The sequence below is a fragment of the Mobula birostris genome, chromosome 5, assembly GCF_030028105.1.
Source record: "Mobula birostris isolate sMobBir1 chromosome 5, sMobBir1.hap1, whole genome shotgun sequence".
NCBI lineage: Eukaryota > Metazoa > Chordata > Chondrichthyes > Myliobatiformes > Myliobatidae > Mobula > Mobula birostris.
Window position 1 is genome coordinate 37,546,962 of NC_092374.1, and position 17,637 is coordinate 37,564,598.

At 41.5% G+C, this 17,637-nt stretch overlaps 1 protein-coding gene across 1 annotated transcript in view; it reads right to left on the bottom strand.

Moving 5' to 3' along the window:
- The window catches only part of LOC140197635 (ankyrin repeat and death domain-containing protein 1A-like), an 81,724-nt gene that overhangs the window by 62,561 nt on the left and 1,526 nt on the right, over window positions 1-17,637 (bottom strand). The window contains exons 2-4 of the mRNA XM_072257886.1: window positions 11,677-11,780; window positions 4,652-4,750; window positions 301-399 (exon numbers count right to left, since the gene is read on the bottom strand). Of these exons, the coding sequence (XP_072113987.1) occupies window positions 301-399; window positions 4,652-4,750; window positions 11,677-11,780 (302 nt within the window). The remainder of the gene's footprint in view (window positions 1-300; window positions 400-4,651; window positions 4,751-11,676; window positions 11,781-17,637) is intronic.

The window sequence follows — 17,637 nt, forward strand, 5'->3', positions numbered from 1 at the left end:
AATAGTTAAATAAGTAGTACAAAAATAGAAATTAGAAAGTAGTGAGGTAGTATTCATGGGTTCAATGCCCATTCAGAAATTGGATGGAAGAGCGATAAGAAACTGTTCCTAAGTCGTTGAGAGTGTGCCTTCTGGTCCAATGGGAATCTATAAGGGGCCGATCAATTTATGCTTCCCATTTACAGAAAGGATAAGGAAAATAAACCCACACATGTCACATGATGGATCATACGTGTGGTATATCATGTAATAGGAGACTACCCGTCGTTCTTTCATGTGACAGAAAGATTCCACACTCACCTCATTTGTGGATTTTCGATCAACGCCCTTTTCTACCAACAATTTCAAGATGTTCAAGTGTCCAAACCAGGCAGCAAGGAGAAAGGCATCCATACCATGCTTTAAAGGAAAATGACAACATTTCTGTTATCAACAAAGATTCCGTTTCACAAACCTCCAATCAGAGCACAGTGATTACAAAGAAAATGTAGCTACCGTTATGGCCAAGAGGCTACTTGCCCATCATATTCATACTGGCTCTTAATAAAATTACTAATTATTTTTCTTTACCTGCTCTTTTGCTCTAGTTCCATAGATGTTTTTTCACTCTAGCCCCTCGAACATTTCCTTTTGATTTTACTTGTTTTTGACAGAGACTAATGTATCTGCCACGAGTCTACTCTTTCATACATCATATTCCAGATTATAACGTGACACGTAAAGGGATCCTTCCTCATTTTCCACTACTTCTTTTATCAATGCTATTTATATTGCCTGTGAAGTTAAATTCAGGTTAGATGTATGTTCTTTATGATTAGATGCAGGTTATTTTGTTGTCTAAAGAAAGCAAAAGGAAACTATTCATTTTGCAGTACATCACAGAATCCCAGAGTTGTTTTACAGTGAAGGAGACCATCATTTGGTCAGTGTGTAGCTGAAAGCAATCTAACTAGTCCCAGTTCCTCGCGTTCTCTCCACAGCCCAATATTTAAAGCGGAGGTTGATAGGTTCTTGATTAGTCAGCATATCAAAAGTTATAGGGAGAAGGCAGGAGAATGGTGTTGTGTCAGTACCTCCAGTTGAACTCTGTCTTTTTGTGTGTTTCCCCCTAGCTGTCTGTCTGTGGTTTTGTACTGCCATGTGCCTCTGTCCTGGCTCCCACTCTACTCTGACCCGTGTATTACTGAGTATTCCATCTCTCATCTGCTTCTCATTATTACCTGTATTGCTGCCACCTGTGTCTCATTGTGCTCCACCTATCAACTATCTCTCTGTTTATTGCTCAGTGTATTTCAGTCCTGTGTTTTCACCTGTTTGTTGCCAGATTGTGCCAGTGAGTTTTCCTGAGCTTTTCTAGCATTTGTATCTATACTCTGCCTGTTTTGTGATTCTAGTTTTTGGATTTCTCTGGATGTTTTGATCTCCGCCTGAACTTTGACGCCGACTTTGTTCCCCCTGGATTTGCTACTCAAGTAATATCACTGTGTGCACAGTACTGGTTCTGCGATTGGATCCCTGCTCCAGTGCCCTGACATGTTGAGAGGGATAATGAATCAGCAGTGATAGAATGATGAAGCAGACTCAATGAGCCAAATGGCCTAACTGTGCTCCTACGTCTTAAGGTCTTGTGGTCTAATTCCTACCACCACCTGCAAGGAGTTTGTATGTTCTCCCTGTGACCATGTAGGCTTCCTCCGGATGTTCCAGTTTCCCCCCACATTCCAAAGCAATACAGTCAGGGTTAATGAGTTGTGTTGGTACCAGAAATGTGCCCAGCACAATCCTCACTAATTTTACACAAATGACATTTCACTGTATGCTTCAGTGTACATATGACAAATAAAGCTCATTTTTAATTTTTTCCCATTCCAACACACTCTCACTGCCTCATTCTGTTTCCCATTACTCAGCCAATTTTCTACCCATGTTAAGGTTGTTTCATTCCTCAGCCTTCAATCTTGGTAACAGGCTTAATAGCACTTCATAAAATGTCTTTTGCAAGTTAATATATCCAAGAGTTCTTCTCCCATTAACTCTCTCTGGCATGTAATCAAAAACTCTCTCAAGTTAGAAAAGTATAACTTAGTTTTAAGAAATTAATACTGACTTTCTCTACTCGATCCACAGTTGTATAATTGAATTATAATTATGTACCCATCTTCTCAAATTCATCAATGATGAAGTGTGGTCCTGCATTGATTTCATTGACTCGTTCAGACAAATGTTTCTGGATTACTTTAGATTAAAGAATTTTTCAATTAGGAATCACTTGAAATCCAATGGGATTCCTTCTGGTGTGTGAGAAAATTGGGTGTATGGTGGATTATATATATATTAATTTTGTCCCATATTTTTATCTACAGACTGAAATATGCAAATTAATCATGGGTTTAATTCTTGAACTCTGAGTGATGAAGTAGGATTTGGAAGATTGCATCAGGCAGGTCATAGTGAACATTCTGCCTGTTAAACTACTCTCCCAATTTGATTTCTACTGAAGTCAGTGAAAAGAAAATTAAGGAACATTAATCAATCACTGATTTAACTTTATTTCTCAAGTCAAAATTACTCCCTGGAATGTTTTCATTGCAATTACATCATTATTGAAAGTCAGATTCATCATGGATTGCATTATGAAAACATACTGTGATGATATTAGGTTTGCTGAACTCAAATGAAGACCTTCAGCCCTATTGGATGTAAATAGCCACAAGAGAGATTATACTGTAACTACCTCAAAGACAAGTTCATTTCCCTGTTTGATTTGCATGGTGAGTTTAGCTGTCAAACCCACTACTCAAGGGATAGGATGCTCTCTCTACCAAGGGGACAATACTTGCAGCAAACAAAGTAGTGTAAAGCACAGTTCATTTACTTTCAGTGATACATGTTTAAATCTGAACAATATTCTTAAAACAAAATTAAAACACAGAGGACTTCTATCTTAAACATTTTAAATTACAAACCATTTATAACACACAAGGCATCTCTAAAACACAAGGCATTCTAAAACACAAAGCATTCAAAAATACAAAGGATTTCCAAAACACAGGTACAATTCCTATAAAATAAAAAGACATGCCAACAATGCAGACAAATGAATCATCCATCGCAGAAGCCAAAGCTAGAGGAATGGATTTTAGTTCACCCAATGTTTCTTTCATGTTTCTAGATGCTCCTTAGACTACTCTTAATTATGCCTGAATTGCTCTCTACATCTACACTGCTTCTTTGCCACTTGGCTGACTTCACATGCATATAATTTTTACAGAAAGGGTCTATAAGCTTTTTGGAGACATCGATCTCAGCTCCCCACCATGAATGCTGTAAAGCTAACTATCAATATTAATAGATTAGTTATTTAATATGCTAAGTGATATTATCCAACTGGTTTGCAAGCTTTCTTGAACAAAGGAACTTCGCTTGTCTGTTTTGACACACGTCAAATTGCCTTCCCCTGCATCTCTTGAGCAGTAATAAACCAGGTGCAGTGAGCTACATTTTACTTTCCACAGACAGAGCACCTGCTGTATACAGAACTTGTTTGTAAAGCTGTTCTATAGACAGTACTATTGTAGGCGAGGAGCTTAGGAGATTTAATGGCGCCTAACAGCAACTCCTTTGCTTGCATCTTTGGAAACAGCTCTATTTCTATCTTTAATATCTCTATTTTTCCTTTTAGGGCTCCTTAGAAGACCCTGACCTGGAGTTACACACTGACTACGGTTCTTTGTGGGAATGGGACCTGCTCTCAGGGTTTCACAAATGGCCGTTGTTCGGCACACCAAGGGCTCGACCAAAGAGCTTCGCTCACTTTCGGAGGTCTAAGATTTCGTGGCTCTGGAGATGGGAGGATCGGAGGTCGATGCCTCTGCAGGAGATTGTTATGTCATTGGAGACTGAAGATCTCTGGCTGTGTGCCCAGAGACCCAAGATCTTTGGGCACAGAGCTCAGTAAAAAGTGATGCAATGGACTTTTAACATCATAAACCAGCAAGTTGTTTGTTCTGTCTCCCCTCTCGCAGTGAAACGGAGATACCGCTTTCTCCCTTATTAGAGAGAGAGAGAGCCTGTGGTATGTCGAATACCGGGTGAACTAGTAGTCTTTGGGTTACTGCAAGTCTGTGTCTTTGCCATTGCTTTGCTCATGCTTGAGTGCTCAGTGGCGGATGCCGAGGCTTTTTGTGGTGGGGGAGGGGGGATTGTTGCTTGCTGCCGCTTATGCGTGGGAGGGAGTGGAGCTGGGGTGGGGGGTTTTTGGGGTTCTAACATTTAACTGTCATTAATTCTTTGGGGGCACTCCTCTGTTTTCGTGGATGGTTGCGAAGAAAAAGCATTTCAGGATGTGTATCGTATACGTTTCTCTGACATTAAATGTGCCTTTGAAACCTTGAAACCTTTGCGTACCTTGTTTTAACTTCAAACTGATTACTGCTTTCCACTTAAATTTTAAGAACTGAAGGCTGACTCCTATTTATGACCAGAAGCTAAACAATGTATGTTGGAAGTTTACTTACACCTGCTTATTTTTACAAGTGGCAGCAGCTGAGTTTAGAACGTGAGCTTAGCAAACATAAGATCCCCTGGGTCAGGGACTGAATATCCATCACAATACAATTTACAATCGTTTGACAGCACAAAGTCCACTAACCTTATCTTTAATATCCACTCTGGCATTGTGTTTCAGAAGAAAGGAAACAGCATTTTCATGCTGGTTGGCAACAGCAAAATGGAGGGCAGTACGATCCAGCTGCTCAGGAACAGATGCAGAATTAAAGATAACATATTTAAATTGAGATATTGTCATAATATCCTTACAGCAAAATTCTTGTCTGGAGAATAGTCCTATTTCTTAAAAAGTGACGGATAAAAATCAGGGTTAAGTTTATTATCACTGACATATGTTGTTAAATGTGTTGTTTTGTGTCAACAATGAAGTGCAAACATAAAAATTACTATAAGTTACAAAACACAGATAGTGCAAACAGGAATAACAAGGTAGTGTTCATGGGTTCATGGACCATTTAGAAATCTAGTGGCAGAAGGCAAGAAGAAGATTAATACCTTCTTTTAAAAAATAGTGGTTTATATAAACAAAAATGAGCAGCTGCAAGAAGAAGAACCAGGAAATGAGAAGGAAGAAGAGCAGAAACAAAAGGAAAAAGAGGGCGAAAAAGAGGGCTAGAAAGAGGACAGTGAGAAACGGCTGGCATAGCAAATATGGAAGTGGTGCAGTAGTTAAGTTACAAAACTGGTAACCCAGAGACCTGATAACAATCCAGAGACCAATATTACTATCATAATATGGCAACTGTAGAACTTACATTCAGATTAGTATTTGGATTTTAAAAAAAATCTAGTCATTAGTAACAACGATCGCAAAACAGCCAGATTATCATCTATTTACTTATGTTCTTCAGGGAAGGAAATTTCCCATCTTGCTCTGGTCTGGCACACATGCGCATTCAGACCCAACAAAACGGTGAGTTACAAAAGCCTTCTATTCAAGAACGATTACCAACCAGATCTGGAAAAGTATATAAATAAAACAAAATATGCACACTAATGAAAACCACAGCAACATTTGTTATTTAACAAAATAGAACATTTATATAGCGTACATTAGAAATTACTGCTGGCAAGATGAATGTTTGTCATGTTCATATGATATCTGATCATCATAGATATGGTACATATGAGCATGCATAAATATTACACTGCAAAAGAGACCCACATCAGTTTGTCCAAGGATGTGTATGCATATTACACCAAGATGTGAAGACCAAAGTGATTGCAATAGTTATGTATGGCCCATAAGTATTATAGTTGAAACTAACCTGTACACATAGATGGCAGACCTGCTCCTAATAAAGAGAAGGTAGCCACTGACTAAAGTTAGTGTTCAGCTTTCAGTCCACTGACAATAATAATATCACCAAAGGTACAAGTATGGGCACTCCATTTCATCCATGTTGGCCCTATCATGGGAAGGATGTGAAGGTTTTGGAGAGGGTTGAGAAGAGATTTACAGAAGGTTGCTGGGTTCGAGGTCATGTGCTATAAGGAGAGGCAGGGCAAACTATGGTTGATTTCTCTGGGGCATCGGAAGCTGAGGGGAGAACTGACAGATGTTTATAAAATTATGAGGGGCATAATAAGAGGCAAAAACAGGGTAGACAGCCAGTATCTATTCCCCAGGATTGAAATATTCGGTAGTGGAGGGTAAGCATTTAAGGTGAGAGGGGAAAGTTCAAAAGATATGTGCCAGGCAGGTTTTTTTTTTGACAGTGTGATGGGTACCTACAATGCACTGCCAGGACTGGTAATTGAGTCATATATAAAAGAGGAGTTTAAGGGGCTCTTGGATAGGCATGTGAGTATGCTGAGAATGGAGGGAAATTGATCATATCCAGGCAGAATGGATTAGTTTAATTAGGTGTTATTAGCTGACTTAGTTTGGCCAGTTCCCCTGCTATTATGCTCCGTGCTCTATGCTGACTAGGAGTTCCCAGTGAAGGAGTCAGTTGCCTGGCCAGAGATCCTGCCCTTTATTGGAAATAAAGACCAGCAGCCAAAATAAGTAATTGGGAAGGGTGGCCAGACAAATCAATGTCCACTGTCTCACATTAAGAAGTTGGACTCAGTACCACAACTGGTTTAATTCACATGTGGTCAGAGTTAATGAAAACCACAACTGCACCACTATGTACATCAATGCTTAATATTGTTCCAGATTTCACAATTACACATCAACACATCCAGCTACTCAAACACAGCAAGCTTATCATTTGCATTTATTGGGACACTCACCAATACTTCTCCCCCATCCCTTCTGCAGAGCACACAACACACAGATTTCAGCAGCAGACTAGCAGGTGGACATACAGTCCACACTGATTCAGTCATTTGGAGGAGGATACTGTTGCAACCATCAGCAGGCCACCATGGAGCAAGCATCCAAGAATGGGTTGGACATTATTGAGAAGAGCATAATTTCCCTCTTCATCCAACAATATTTTCTGCCTTATAGCACTCACAGATGGTTCAACCTCCTTACCTCACCACTTCTCTCACCATCTTCCTGCCTTTCTCACTTCAGATATCCAAGATTGCACTATTGGGCCGAGCCCCAACATATTCTGGAGATGAAGAACACACCACACTCAAGAGGCATGCTCCCTGAATCGGTGGAAGTAAAGCTATGAACTATCTCAAATTCCTCTATTGTCCTCTTCTGCTTAAGAGGCCTTGCCTTGGCTACTCTCCTCCTGCCATTGTCATACACGTGGCTGAGGGACCATACTTCGGCTTTCAAGATCCAGCAACAGTCACTTCAAATTTTTAAGAAACACTTTGAGAAGCCTTCAACATGGAGCTTACCGCCAATGAACTGTTAACAATTGATGATCTCTCCAGCCATGACACTGCAGGACAGTGGCTTTTAATTATATCAATATTGGCTTAAACAATTAGCTGAGAATTAGTATAGGTAACTTCACAAAAGTCCATACCACTTGCATGAGGCATTTTCAAAAATAAATACATTTGTGGAGCCATTTAGACAGGAATATTCTTTAGAAAAGCTACATATGTTAGCCTCACACATCAAAGTTGCCGGTGAACGCAGCAGGCCAGGCAGCATCTCTAGGAAGAGGTACAGTCGACGTTTCAGGCTGAGAACCTTCGTCAGGACCCTTTGTCATGTTAGGCAAAGATCGCAAGATCCTACATCTACGGACTCCAGAGCCTGCTGGCCCTGAAATTAGCAGGCATGAACTTCAGATTGCCTCTGCCATTGATCTCGGCGGCTCCAACGCCTCAGGGCATATTCAAAACCCGGACTCCAGCAACGACCATGGACACCTTCAAAGCGATTGCACAACCACCAACTGCGACTCCAGCCTTGAACTCCAGGCCGGGTCTTTATGTGCTGCTATTGTGACTCCCATCTCCCCTTCCCCCACCAATACTCTGCAATCCCGTCTCCTTCAGATCCCATCGTCAGCTCCTGGATCCTCAGAGGCTCCATCTTCCTCTCACCCAACCCTCCCCTCTCCACTGACACCTCCAGCCGCCCCCCTCCCCCCTCTGATCCCAGCTCTTATCCGTGCCGGGTCTTTACCATCCCCTCCGACCTTCAACTGTCAGAGGCAGAACGCTCTGTCCTCAGTAAGGTCCTCACCTTTGTCCCCCTTCGCCCACACATCAGCGAGTTCCGTGTTCGCCATGACGTGGAACTCTTCTTCTGCCGTCTCCATCTCCGAGCCTACTTCTTCGGCAAAGACTCTTCCACCCCCACCGATGACCCCTTCTCCCGTCTTCAACCCTCCTCCTCTTCATGGACACCCCGCTCTGGTCTTCTGCCTGCTCTGGATCTCTTTATCGCTAACTGCCGACGGGACATCAACCGTATCGACTTCACCGCACCTTGTTCCCATTCCAACCTCACTCCTTCCGAACGCTCTGCTCTCCACTCCCTCCGCACTAATCCTAACCTTACTATTAAACCCGCTGATAAGGGGGGTGCTGTTGTAGTCTGGCGTACTGACCTCTACCTTGCCGAGGCACAGCGACAACTCGCGGACACCTCCTCTTATTTACCCCTCGATCGTGACCCCACTAAGGAGCACCAGGCCATTGTCTCCCACACCATCACCGACTTTATCCGCTCAGGGGATCTCCCATCCACTCCTACCAACCTTATAGTTCCCACACCTCGCACTTCCCGTTTCTACCTCCTACCCAAGATCCACAAACCTGCCTGTCCTGGCAGACCTATTGTCTCAGCTTGCTCCTGCCCCACCAAACTCGTTTCTGCGTACCTCGACACTGTTTTATCCCCCCTTGTTCAATCCCTTCCTACCTACGTTTGTGACACTTCTCTCACTCTTAAACTTTTCAATGATTTTAAGTTCCCTGGCCCCCACCGCTTTATTTTCACCATGGATGTCCAGTCCCTATATACTTCCATCCCCCATCAGGAAGGTCTCAAAGCTCTCCACTTCTTTTTGGATTCCAGACCTAATCAGTTCCCCTCTACCACCACTCTGCTCCGTCTAGCGGAATTAGTCCTTACTCTTAATAATTTCTCCTTTGGCTCCTCCCACTTCTTCCAAACTAAAGGTGTAGCTATGGGCACCCATATGGGTCCTAGCTATGCCTGCCTTTTTGTTGGCTTTGTGGAACAATCCATGTTCCAAGCCTTTACTGGTATCTGCCCCCACTTTTCCTTCGCTACATCGACGACTGCATTGGCGCTGCTTCCTGCACGCATGCTGAGCTCGTTGACTTTATTAAATTTGCCTCCAACTTTCACCCTGCCCTCAAGTTTACCTGGTCCATTTCCAACACCTCCTTCCCCTTTCTAGATCTTTGTCTCTATCCCTGGAGACAGCTTATCGACTGATGTCTACTATAAGCCTACTGACTCTCACAGCTATCTGGACTTTTTTTAAGTCCTGACAAAGGGTCTCGGCCTGAAACGTCGACTGCACCTCTTCCTAGAGATGCTGCTTGGCCTGCTGCGTTCACCAGCAACTTTGATGTGTGTTGCTTGAATTTCCAGCATCTGCAGAACTCCTGTTGTTTATATGTTAGCCTCATTCTTCCTTCTCCTCAGCTTCATTTTCCACCAGAACCGCAGATCTCATCTTGGCCAGATGACCTTGGAGTAATAACTGGAACAGAAGAGGACTGGCTGAGAATGGGATATGCTCACTGTAGGCCTCTTAAGCTAGTATCTGCACAGAGTTTCTCTTTGTGTTGTGAAGACTATCTTCCATTGGCATTCGCCTTAGCTTTTCAGATTTCTGCTCATGAAGCATCCCTTACTAATGGTGCCAAGTTACTATGGTAAGATGTAAACCATTTAAATTATAGCTGGAATCTTTTCTATATAGGAATAATATTTATGATATAATGAAATAACATATTAGTCACAAGGCTTCAAGCTTGATACTGTCAGGCCCCTTGTGTAATAATAAAAGAGTGCTTGTATCATTGGTCAAGGTGCAAACTCCACGCAGACAACATTCGAGGTCAGGACTGAACCCGAGATGTGAGACAGCAATTTTTATTGCTGCACCATCCTAATTCAAAGAAAATGATGTAACTTTTTCATGTAAAAAAACAAAAAAAAAAAAGAAATGGCATATACCGGATTTTGAAAGAGAAACAGAAAATTCTGGAAATAATCAGCAGTTCGTGGAACGTCTGTGATGAAGAAAGTCAATCAGAGCTGATTTCAGATTATGTATTAACCCAGTTCTCTCTCCACTGATGCTACCTGGCCCACTGAGTATTTCCATCAATTTCTGTCTTTATATGTTTTTAAGCTATCTTCCTCTTCAAGTTTATTGGCTCTCCCTCAGGGTATCCCATTCCAGGTAGATGTGTTGTAGGTGATAAGCAGATGAAAGCAGATGGGGAGTGGGTAATGTCTCCAGAAAACGAGGAGAAAGAGATGGAAGAGGTGAATAAAGGGGTCGACATTGAGAGTGGACTGGTACGCGTAGCAAAAAAAGGAGTGGGTTACCTGAAACTGGAAAGCTGCGGTGACCCAAGTGGAATATGAGATGTTCTTCTAATTTGCATTTGTCCTTTCCGTGGCAATAGCACTGTCCCTCAACAACTTCTCTTTCAATTTCTCTCACATTTTACATATTAAAGGTGTAGCCATAGGCCATTTCTTTTTGTTGGCAGTGACCCAAAGGCTCTCCAGCATTCTTCCCCAGTGCTTCCTCCGCTATATTGACGACTGCAATGGTGCTACTTTCTGCACTCATCAGTTTTCTCACCTTTGCCTGCAACTTCCTCCCTGCCCTTAATTCACTGACACTTTTCTTCCCATTCTGCAGTTCTCTGTACCCCACAACCACCTCGACTATACCGCTTCTCATCCTGCCTCTCAGTTTCCCCATTTCCACCACATCTGCTCTCAAGATGAAGCTTTACACATTGGGAGATCTAACATGTTCTCCTTCCTCAGGAAATGTGGCTTCCAGTCTAGTATAGATATTTCCTCCATTCCCCACACATCTGTTACTACCTTTCCTCCCCTCAACAGAACAGAGGTAGAGTTTGTTACATTTTGTAACTTCAAAATATTAAACTAGTTCAAAGGAAGACACAGGAGTCCAAAAATGCAGGTCTAACTTCGAGCTTACTTTAAGGGAGGCACGCATATATCACATGGTAGTGTGATGGCATATGCAATTCACATATTTATACATAAAACCCGTAATAAATTATTTAAACAAACAGAGAATGCTTAACTGCCAGTTGCTTCTTTTGCTGAAAATTCCAGCATCTGCACTCTAGTCTGCCTGCACTTTAATTAGATTTTAAACACCACTGCAAACAGTTTGAAACCTAAGGAATTATTCACGAATACTATAGGAAACGTGACCTCACGTAGAATTTTTAACTTACAATGTTTAAAATTGCAGATTACGCTGGTTTCCAGTCTCTGCGGTGATATTGACAATAACTGAGGGACCAGCCACAGGATTGAAAGGAAATAATAAACTCTCTTACAGCTTGTGCAAGATGGGTTTTCCTTGGTTCTCTTATAAAAGATTACTACTTCTATTATGAATCAAGAGATCATGTTAAAATTAAGGAACAGCAAAGTCCCTGCTAAAGAATATTCTATGCAAGACCAGCATCATTACTTACCTCAGTTCTAATGTTAATCTGGACATTTCGTGCTAAGCAATCTTCCAGAGTATCTACATTACCAACTTTTGCTGCATCGTGGAATTTCTTCTCATCAGGCAACACTGCAATGGAAAAAGAAACATAAACAGTTATCAGTATCATTTGTCAAATATTAATTACTAAACACTTATTCCCAAGTGTGGCAATATCTGAAAGCAAATATTGCATTAATACCATCTTCTAGATCCAAAGGTACTACATAATCACTTCTAAAGGGCACTCATTATTGTAATATAGATGACACAACCAGTGTGTGGTATAACAGATCACAGAAAGAATGAAAGAGAAATCTCTTTGTAACTACTAAACAACTTTTGACATTCTCTGCATTCAAATAACTTATGCCCTTTGTACAAGACTCCAACCAAATAAAATATACCACATTTGCCAAAGTAATTTCAGTATTTACTTATGTATTCTTGCAATGATGGAATATTGTATATTAATTACTTATGAAGGGCTGACTGCTTACAATGCCATGGAGGAGTTGTAGCAAAGGTTTGCCTAACTAGTTCCTGAGATAGCAGGACTGTTGCACGAGGAGACAAGTAATCTTCAGGAATTACAAATTAGAATGTTGGAATATGAACTGAAAAGCAAGGTCACAGAATAAGCAAAGATGCGATTTAGACAGAAAACCAGGCCCACACAGGTCCTGCATAAATCAAAGATTAATGATCACAATCCACAGAGAAAACAAGCTTTAGATGATTAATTGTGAAACTGTATAATCCAAAAGTAACTATTGTAACACAAATATTATAAATACTAGAGGCTTTTTGTGTCAGTGAAGCATTTTTGAGGTCTCACTTGAAGTTTTTCCTGGTGTACACTATAAACTCGGTCTGTATAAACCAAGTTGTGGCACAGCTGTACGAGTTTGATTTCTTCAGTGTGCTGTCTTGATCTGACCCGTCACGAAAATGGTCACTGGGTCTGATGGAAAGTAAGATATCAAGTACAGGTAAAACACACTAGATCTCTCCAATCAGGTGAGAGTGAAGACATTCAGCTGAGAAGTGATCTCATTGAAATGGACAAATTCTGACTGGGAGAATGCTGGGAGGTTCTTTTCTCTGGCTTGGTTTGGTGGGGGGTCAAAGGTCTAGAAGGCAGTTTTAGAAAACAAGATAGGAGACTTTAAGACTGGGGTGCAGAGTAATTTCGGTGCTCAGAGGGTGTAGGTTTGGAATTTGCCTCACTAGAAAGCCATGGAGGTCAAGTTGCTGAATGTATTTAAGATGTCAAATTTCTGGGCACTATAGGCATCATGGAGTACGGATAGAGAGCAGGAGTATTGTATTAAATAGAAGATCAGCTATGGCAGAACAGGCTTTGTTTTGTCATATGTTTCCATAATGTAAATGAGTAGTGTGTAAGCATTGCTGTGTGGAAAACAAAGCACATCATACAACAAGATGTTAATGGCTTACAACCATTCTCTTTCCAGCATTGATTTCTTGACTGCTTTACTTTGCTAGAACTTTTTTATTTATTTATAAAGACAGATCACTAACCTCTCTATTCTAAAATAAGATACGTACTAGAAGATTGTATGTTTTTTTTTCATTTTGTACAGTATGCAAATATTGTAGAAGATAACCATAACCTATCCATGTACAAGAGAAAATCTGCAGATGCTGGAAATCCGAGCAACACACACAAAATGCTTGAGAAACTCAACAGGCCAGGCAGCATCTATGGAAAAAGAGTACAGTTGATGCTTCGGGCCAAGACCCTTCGGCACCTATCCATGTAGAAAGCCTCTCAGAATTCTCACACGATGTTATTAAAATATGGGGCATATCAGAGAGTAGACAGTTATATTTTCGCCCAAGGCTCTCCTGTAGCCTCAACGTATTTAAAGAGCCATTTATCAGTAGGGATCCCTTCAAATGCACCATGTTCTGCAATTTTGAAAAGAAAGAAAATATAATGATGGAAAATATATAGCACTTGAGAATAAACATAGATTGGGTCTTAGTAATTGCACTGCAATTCTAGAACAAAAGTAGAGATTACTGAATGCATGGTGTTCAAAAGACAATACAATGAATGCTTATGTAAACTCTTTATTGCAGGTTTACAAGATTAAGGATGTTGACGATGGGGGTGCCTCAGATTGAAAGTTATTTTCCACTCTCATTTTTTTGTGTCACATTTACTCACCATCTTTAGAACCTGGAAAATATCTAATGGTCATAGCTATGTGAAATTTACTAAGTGAAAAATTGAACATGAAGAGCAATAAATAACCAGCCAGAAAGCTGGACGGAAGATAATATGCAGAAAAGTACAGTATGTTGATAATGGAGTTGTGATGACTCAATCGCCCTTTAGGTGTTAGAAGGAGCAATTTAAGTCAGCTTTACAGCATGTCAACTGTTTATCAACTCAAGAAATAAGGCAGTCCCATCTGAAAGTAAAGCTGTGACCATTTTAGGTACAAGGAGGAGGTACAAGAGCTTTAGGGCCCACACATCCAAATTCAGGAAGTTATTACCCTACAGCCATCAGGTTCCTCAAAAAGTCCTGAGGAGGAGGAGAAGATGGTGGCGCGATGCAGCGTGCGTGGCCCCTTCAGTGAATGATATCTGTAATCTGTCAAGTAGGGTACCGTGCACAATTCTGATTTGATGGAGACAGACGTGAGAGTACGGAGGAACATCCGGAGAAACTTCTGAAATGCTTGCTTTGCTGCCGCTGTTACTGTGTGGTCTGGAATCTCCGGAGCAGAAGACCCCGAATCCTCGGCTTTGCTTGTTTCGGTGGCCGGGGCAAGGTCGAAGGCGCTCGACAGAGGATGGCGCTCAGGAGGTGAAGCATCTTCAATAACTCCAAAAGACTGAAGTTGGGTAAAATACTGAAAGGCTTTTATTCGCTGTACAATACGACCTCCATGGTGAGTGTCTGCCCCCGGACTGAGGGGGAGGGGCAAGGCAAAATCAACTTTATTCAGGATTCTGCGGAAGGAGCCACAGGGGCAGTCAGCAGAGGGGCATGTCCAGACAGTTAACCCAGTTACAACATATATATGGATTTACCACAGGAGGTGGTATTGGAGGGGCTGGTCGGAGGCTCGAAGTTTTCGGATGGATGGACTCAGTGTCGGCTGTTGTCAGGTGCTTTCAATGCATCGGCAGTTGTCGGTGCCTGGAGGTTTATGGCAGGGAGTTTCTCCCTTTTGCCGCCTGCTCTCGGGGACTCGGGAGTCGATCAGGACTTGAGACTTTTTTTTTATCATGCCCATATTTTATTTTATCTTTTATTATATTTTTTTTATCATTTCTTTATCAAATTATGGTATTGCTTTGCACTGTTGTAACTATATGTTATAATTATGTGGTTCTGTCAGTTTGGTTCTGTCAGTCTTTGGTTTGTCCTGTTTTTCTGCGATATCACTCTGAAGGAACATTGTATCATTTCTTAATGCATGTATGCATTTCTATATGACAATAAAACGAGGACTGAGTGTTCTCATAATCTAATCTAAATTGTTGATAACTTTGCTTACTACTGATTCCACAACCTGTGGATTCACTTTCAATCACAACTCATGTTCTCATTATTTATTTACATGTTGTCTTTTGCATGGTTTCTCAGTCTTTGTGAATAGTTTGTCAATGATTTTATTGTATTTCCTTGTTTTCCTGTGAATATAAATGAATCTCAGGGAAATGTATAATAGCCATACTGTATACATACTGAGATAATAATATTTACTTTGAACTTCAAACTTTCATTTTATTCTGAGCCCGCAGGCATAAAGATATTGCTGTCATTTAAGCTAATAAAACTTTTTTTAAAAACCTTGAATACTTAGAAAGGACTTATTTTTCACAAAATTGTAAAACTACTTTCTAAATATATTCTGGTTGAGCCACATGGTACTTATCTTCTGGAACTGCTAGCATGATGGCTGATTCATTCAGCTCTTAAGAGAAGACCAGGAGCTCACATCCTTCCTCTGTGAACAATGGACTTGCTTACATTAAACTATCCCAAAACTAAACAAATGTGATTTTAGTGTTACACACACAAAATGCTGGAGGAACTCGGCAAGCCAGGCAGCATCTACGGAGAGGAAGAAACGGTTGATGTTTCGGGCCTAAAACCTTCATCAGGAAGAGAAAGTAAGGGGGTAGAAGCCAGAATAGGAAGGTTGGGGAATGGGAAGAATGATAGCTGAGGCCACGTGAGGGGGAAGGTGGGTGGGTAAGGAAAGTGGATGAATTAAGAAGCTGAGGGGGGATAGGTGGAAGAGGTAAAGGGTTGAAGAAGAATGAATCTAATAGGAGAGGACAGTGGACCTGGGAAGATAGGGAAGGAGGCGGGGAACCAAAGGGAGGCTTACCAGACTAACAGCATTCAGGGACCCATTCCTTCCAGGCGAGGCATTTCATCTGCAACTCTGTCAAGGTCATCTATTGTATCCAGTGCCACTGTATTCATTCTGACACATATGTCCATGGCTTCCTCTGCTGCCATGATGAGGCCAAATTCTAGTGTCGGGGTAGCCTCCAATCTATTGGCATGAACATTGATTTCTCTAATGTCCAGTAATTTCTATACCTTCTCTCCTCTTTTTCACCATTCCCCATTTTGGTTACCCTTTCATCCCTTGTCTTCTCCTCACCTGCCCATCACCTCCCTCCAGTCCCCCACCTCATACCCTATATTTCATTGTCTTCCTATCACATTCCTTCTTCAGCTCTTTACCTCCTCCACCTATCCCCTCCCAGCTTCTTCATTTATCCTCCTCCCCTACCCAGCCCCTCATCTGCTTTCATCTATCACCTGCCTACTTCTACTCCTTCCACCTCCCCCACTTTCTTATTCTGGCTTCTGCCCCTTCCTTTGCAATCCTGAGGAAGGGTCTCATCCCAAACATCGACTGTTTATTCCTCTCCATAGATGCTACCTGGTTTGCTGAGTTCCTCCAGTAATTTGCTTAAGAATTCCAGCATCTGCAGAAAATTTTGTGTTTATGATTTCAGTGTTAACTTGCATGGGTGTGAATTTTTCCAATGTTCTTTCTCCACTGAACATACACGTGTATTTTACACTTACAGGTTATTTATAAACCTGTAAGTATTATTAAATAAACACACTTTATAATATTACTAAATTCGGAAGTTTGGTGTACATACATACACTTGTCCCTAGGAAGGGCAGAACTACTTTTTCCTCTCTGTCTCTCTCAACTTTAGTATCAGATTTATAGACGCATAGAAACAGGCCCCTCATCCAACTTGTCCAAGCCTGTCAAGATTCCCATCTAAGCTTTTTTCCATTTGCCTGTATTGGTCCCGTATCACTCTAATCCGTTCCTATCCATGTACTTGTCAAAGTATCTTAAATTTTGTTAGTATACCTGTTTCAACCACTTCCTCTGGCAACTTAATTCCACACGCTGATTGTCTTTTGGGTGAAAAAAGTTGCCCATCAGGTTGCTATTAAATCTCTGCCTGCTCAACCTTGGGGAAGACTGCATATTCACTCTATCTATGACCTTCATGGTTTTACACACTTCAGTAAGATCAGCCCTCTTTGGGCTGGCATCAGCATTGGACTCCGAGTTGGATGGTCCTAAGTCTGAATCCGGCCGGGTCCCAACCTGGGCAGCTTCAGTATCTGCATGGAAGAAAAGGCCTGGCAAACTCCTTCTTTAACTCACCACAAAAACCCTATGGATAACTACACTATCCATGGGCTCGCCATGAACAGCACCCAACAACAAGACCATCCGTCATTTGAAGTCTCTTCCAACTGAACCCCTCTTCATAATTCAGCCCTTTCAATGCCGGCAGAATCTCTGCTGTACTCTTTCAAACTTAATGGCATATTTCCTATTTCAGACAACTGAACACAATACTCCAAATGTAGCCTCACATCCCAACTAGCCCGATGAATGCAATC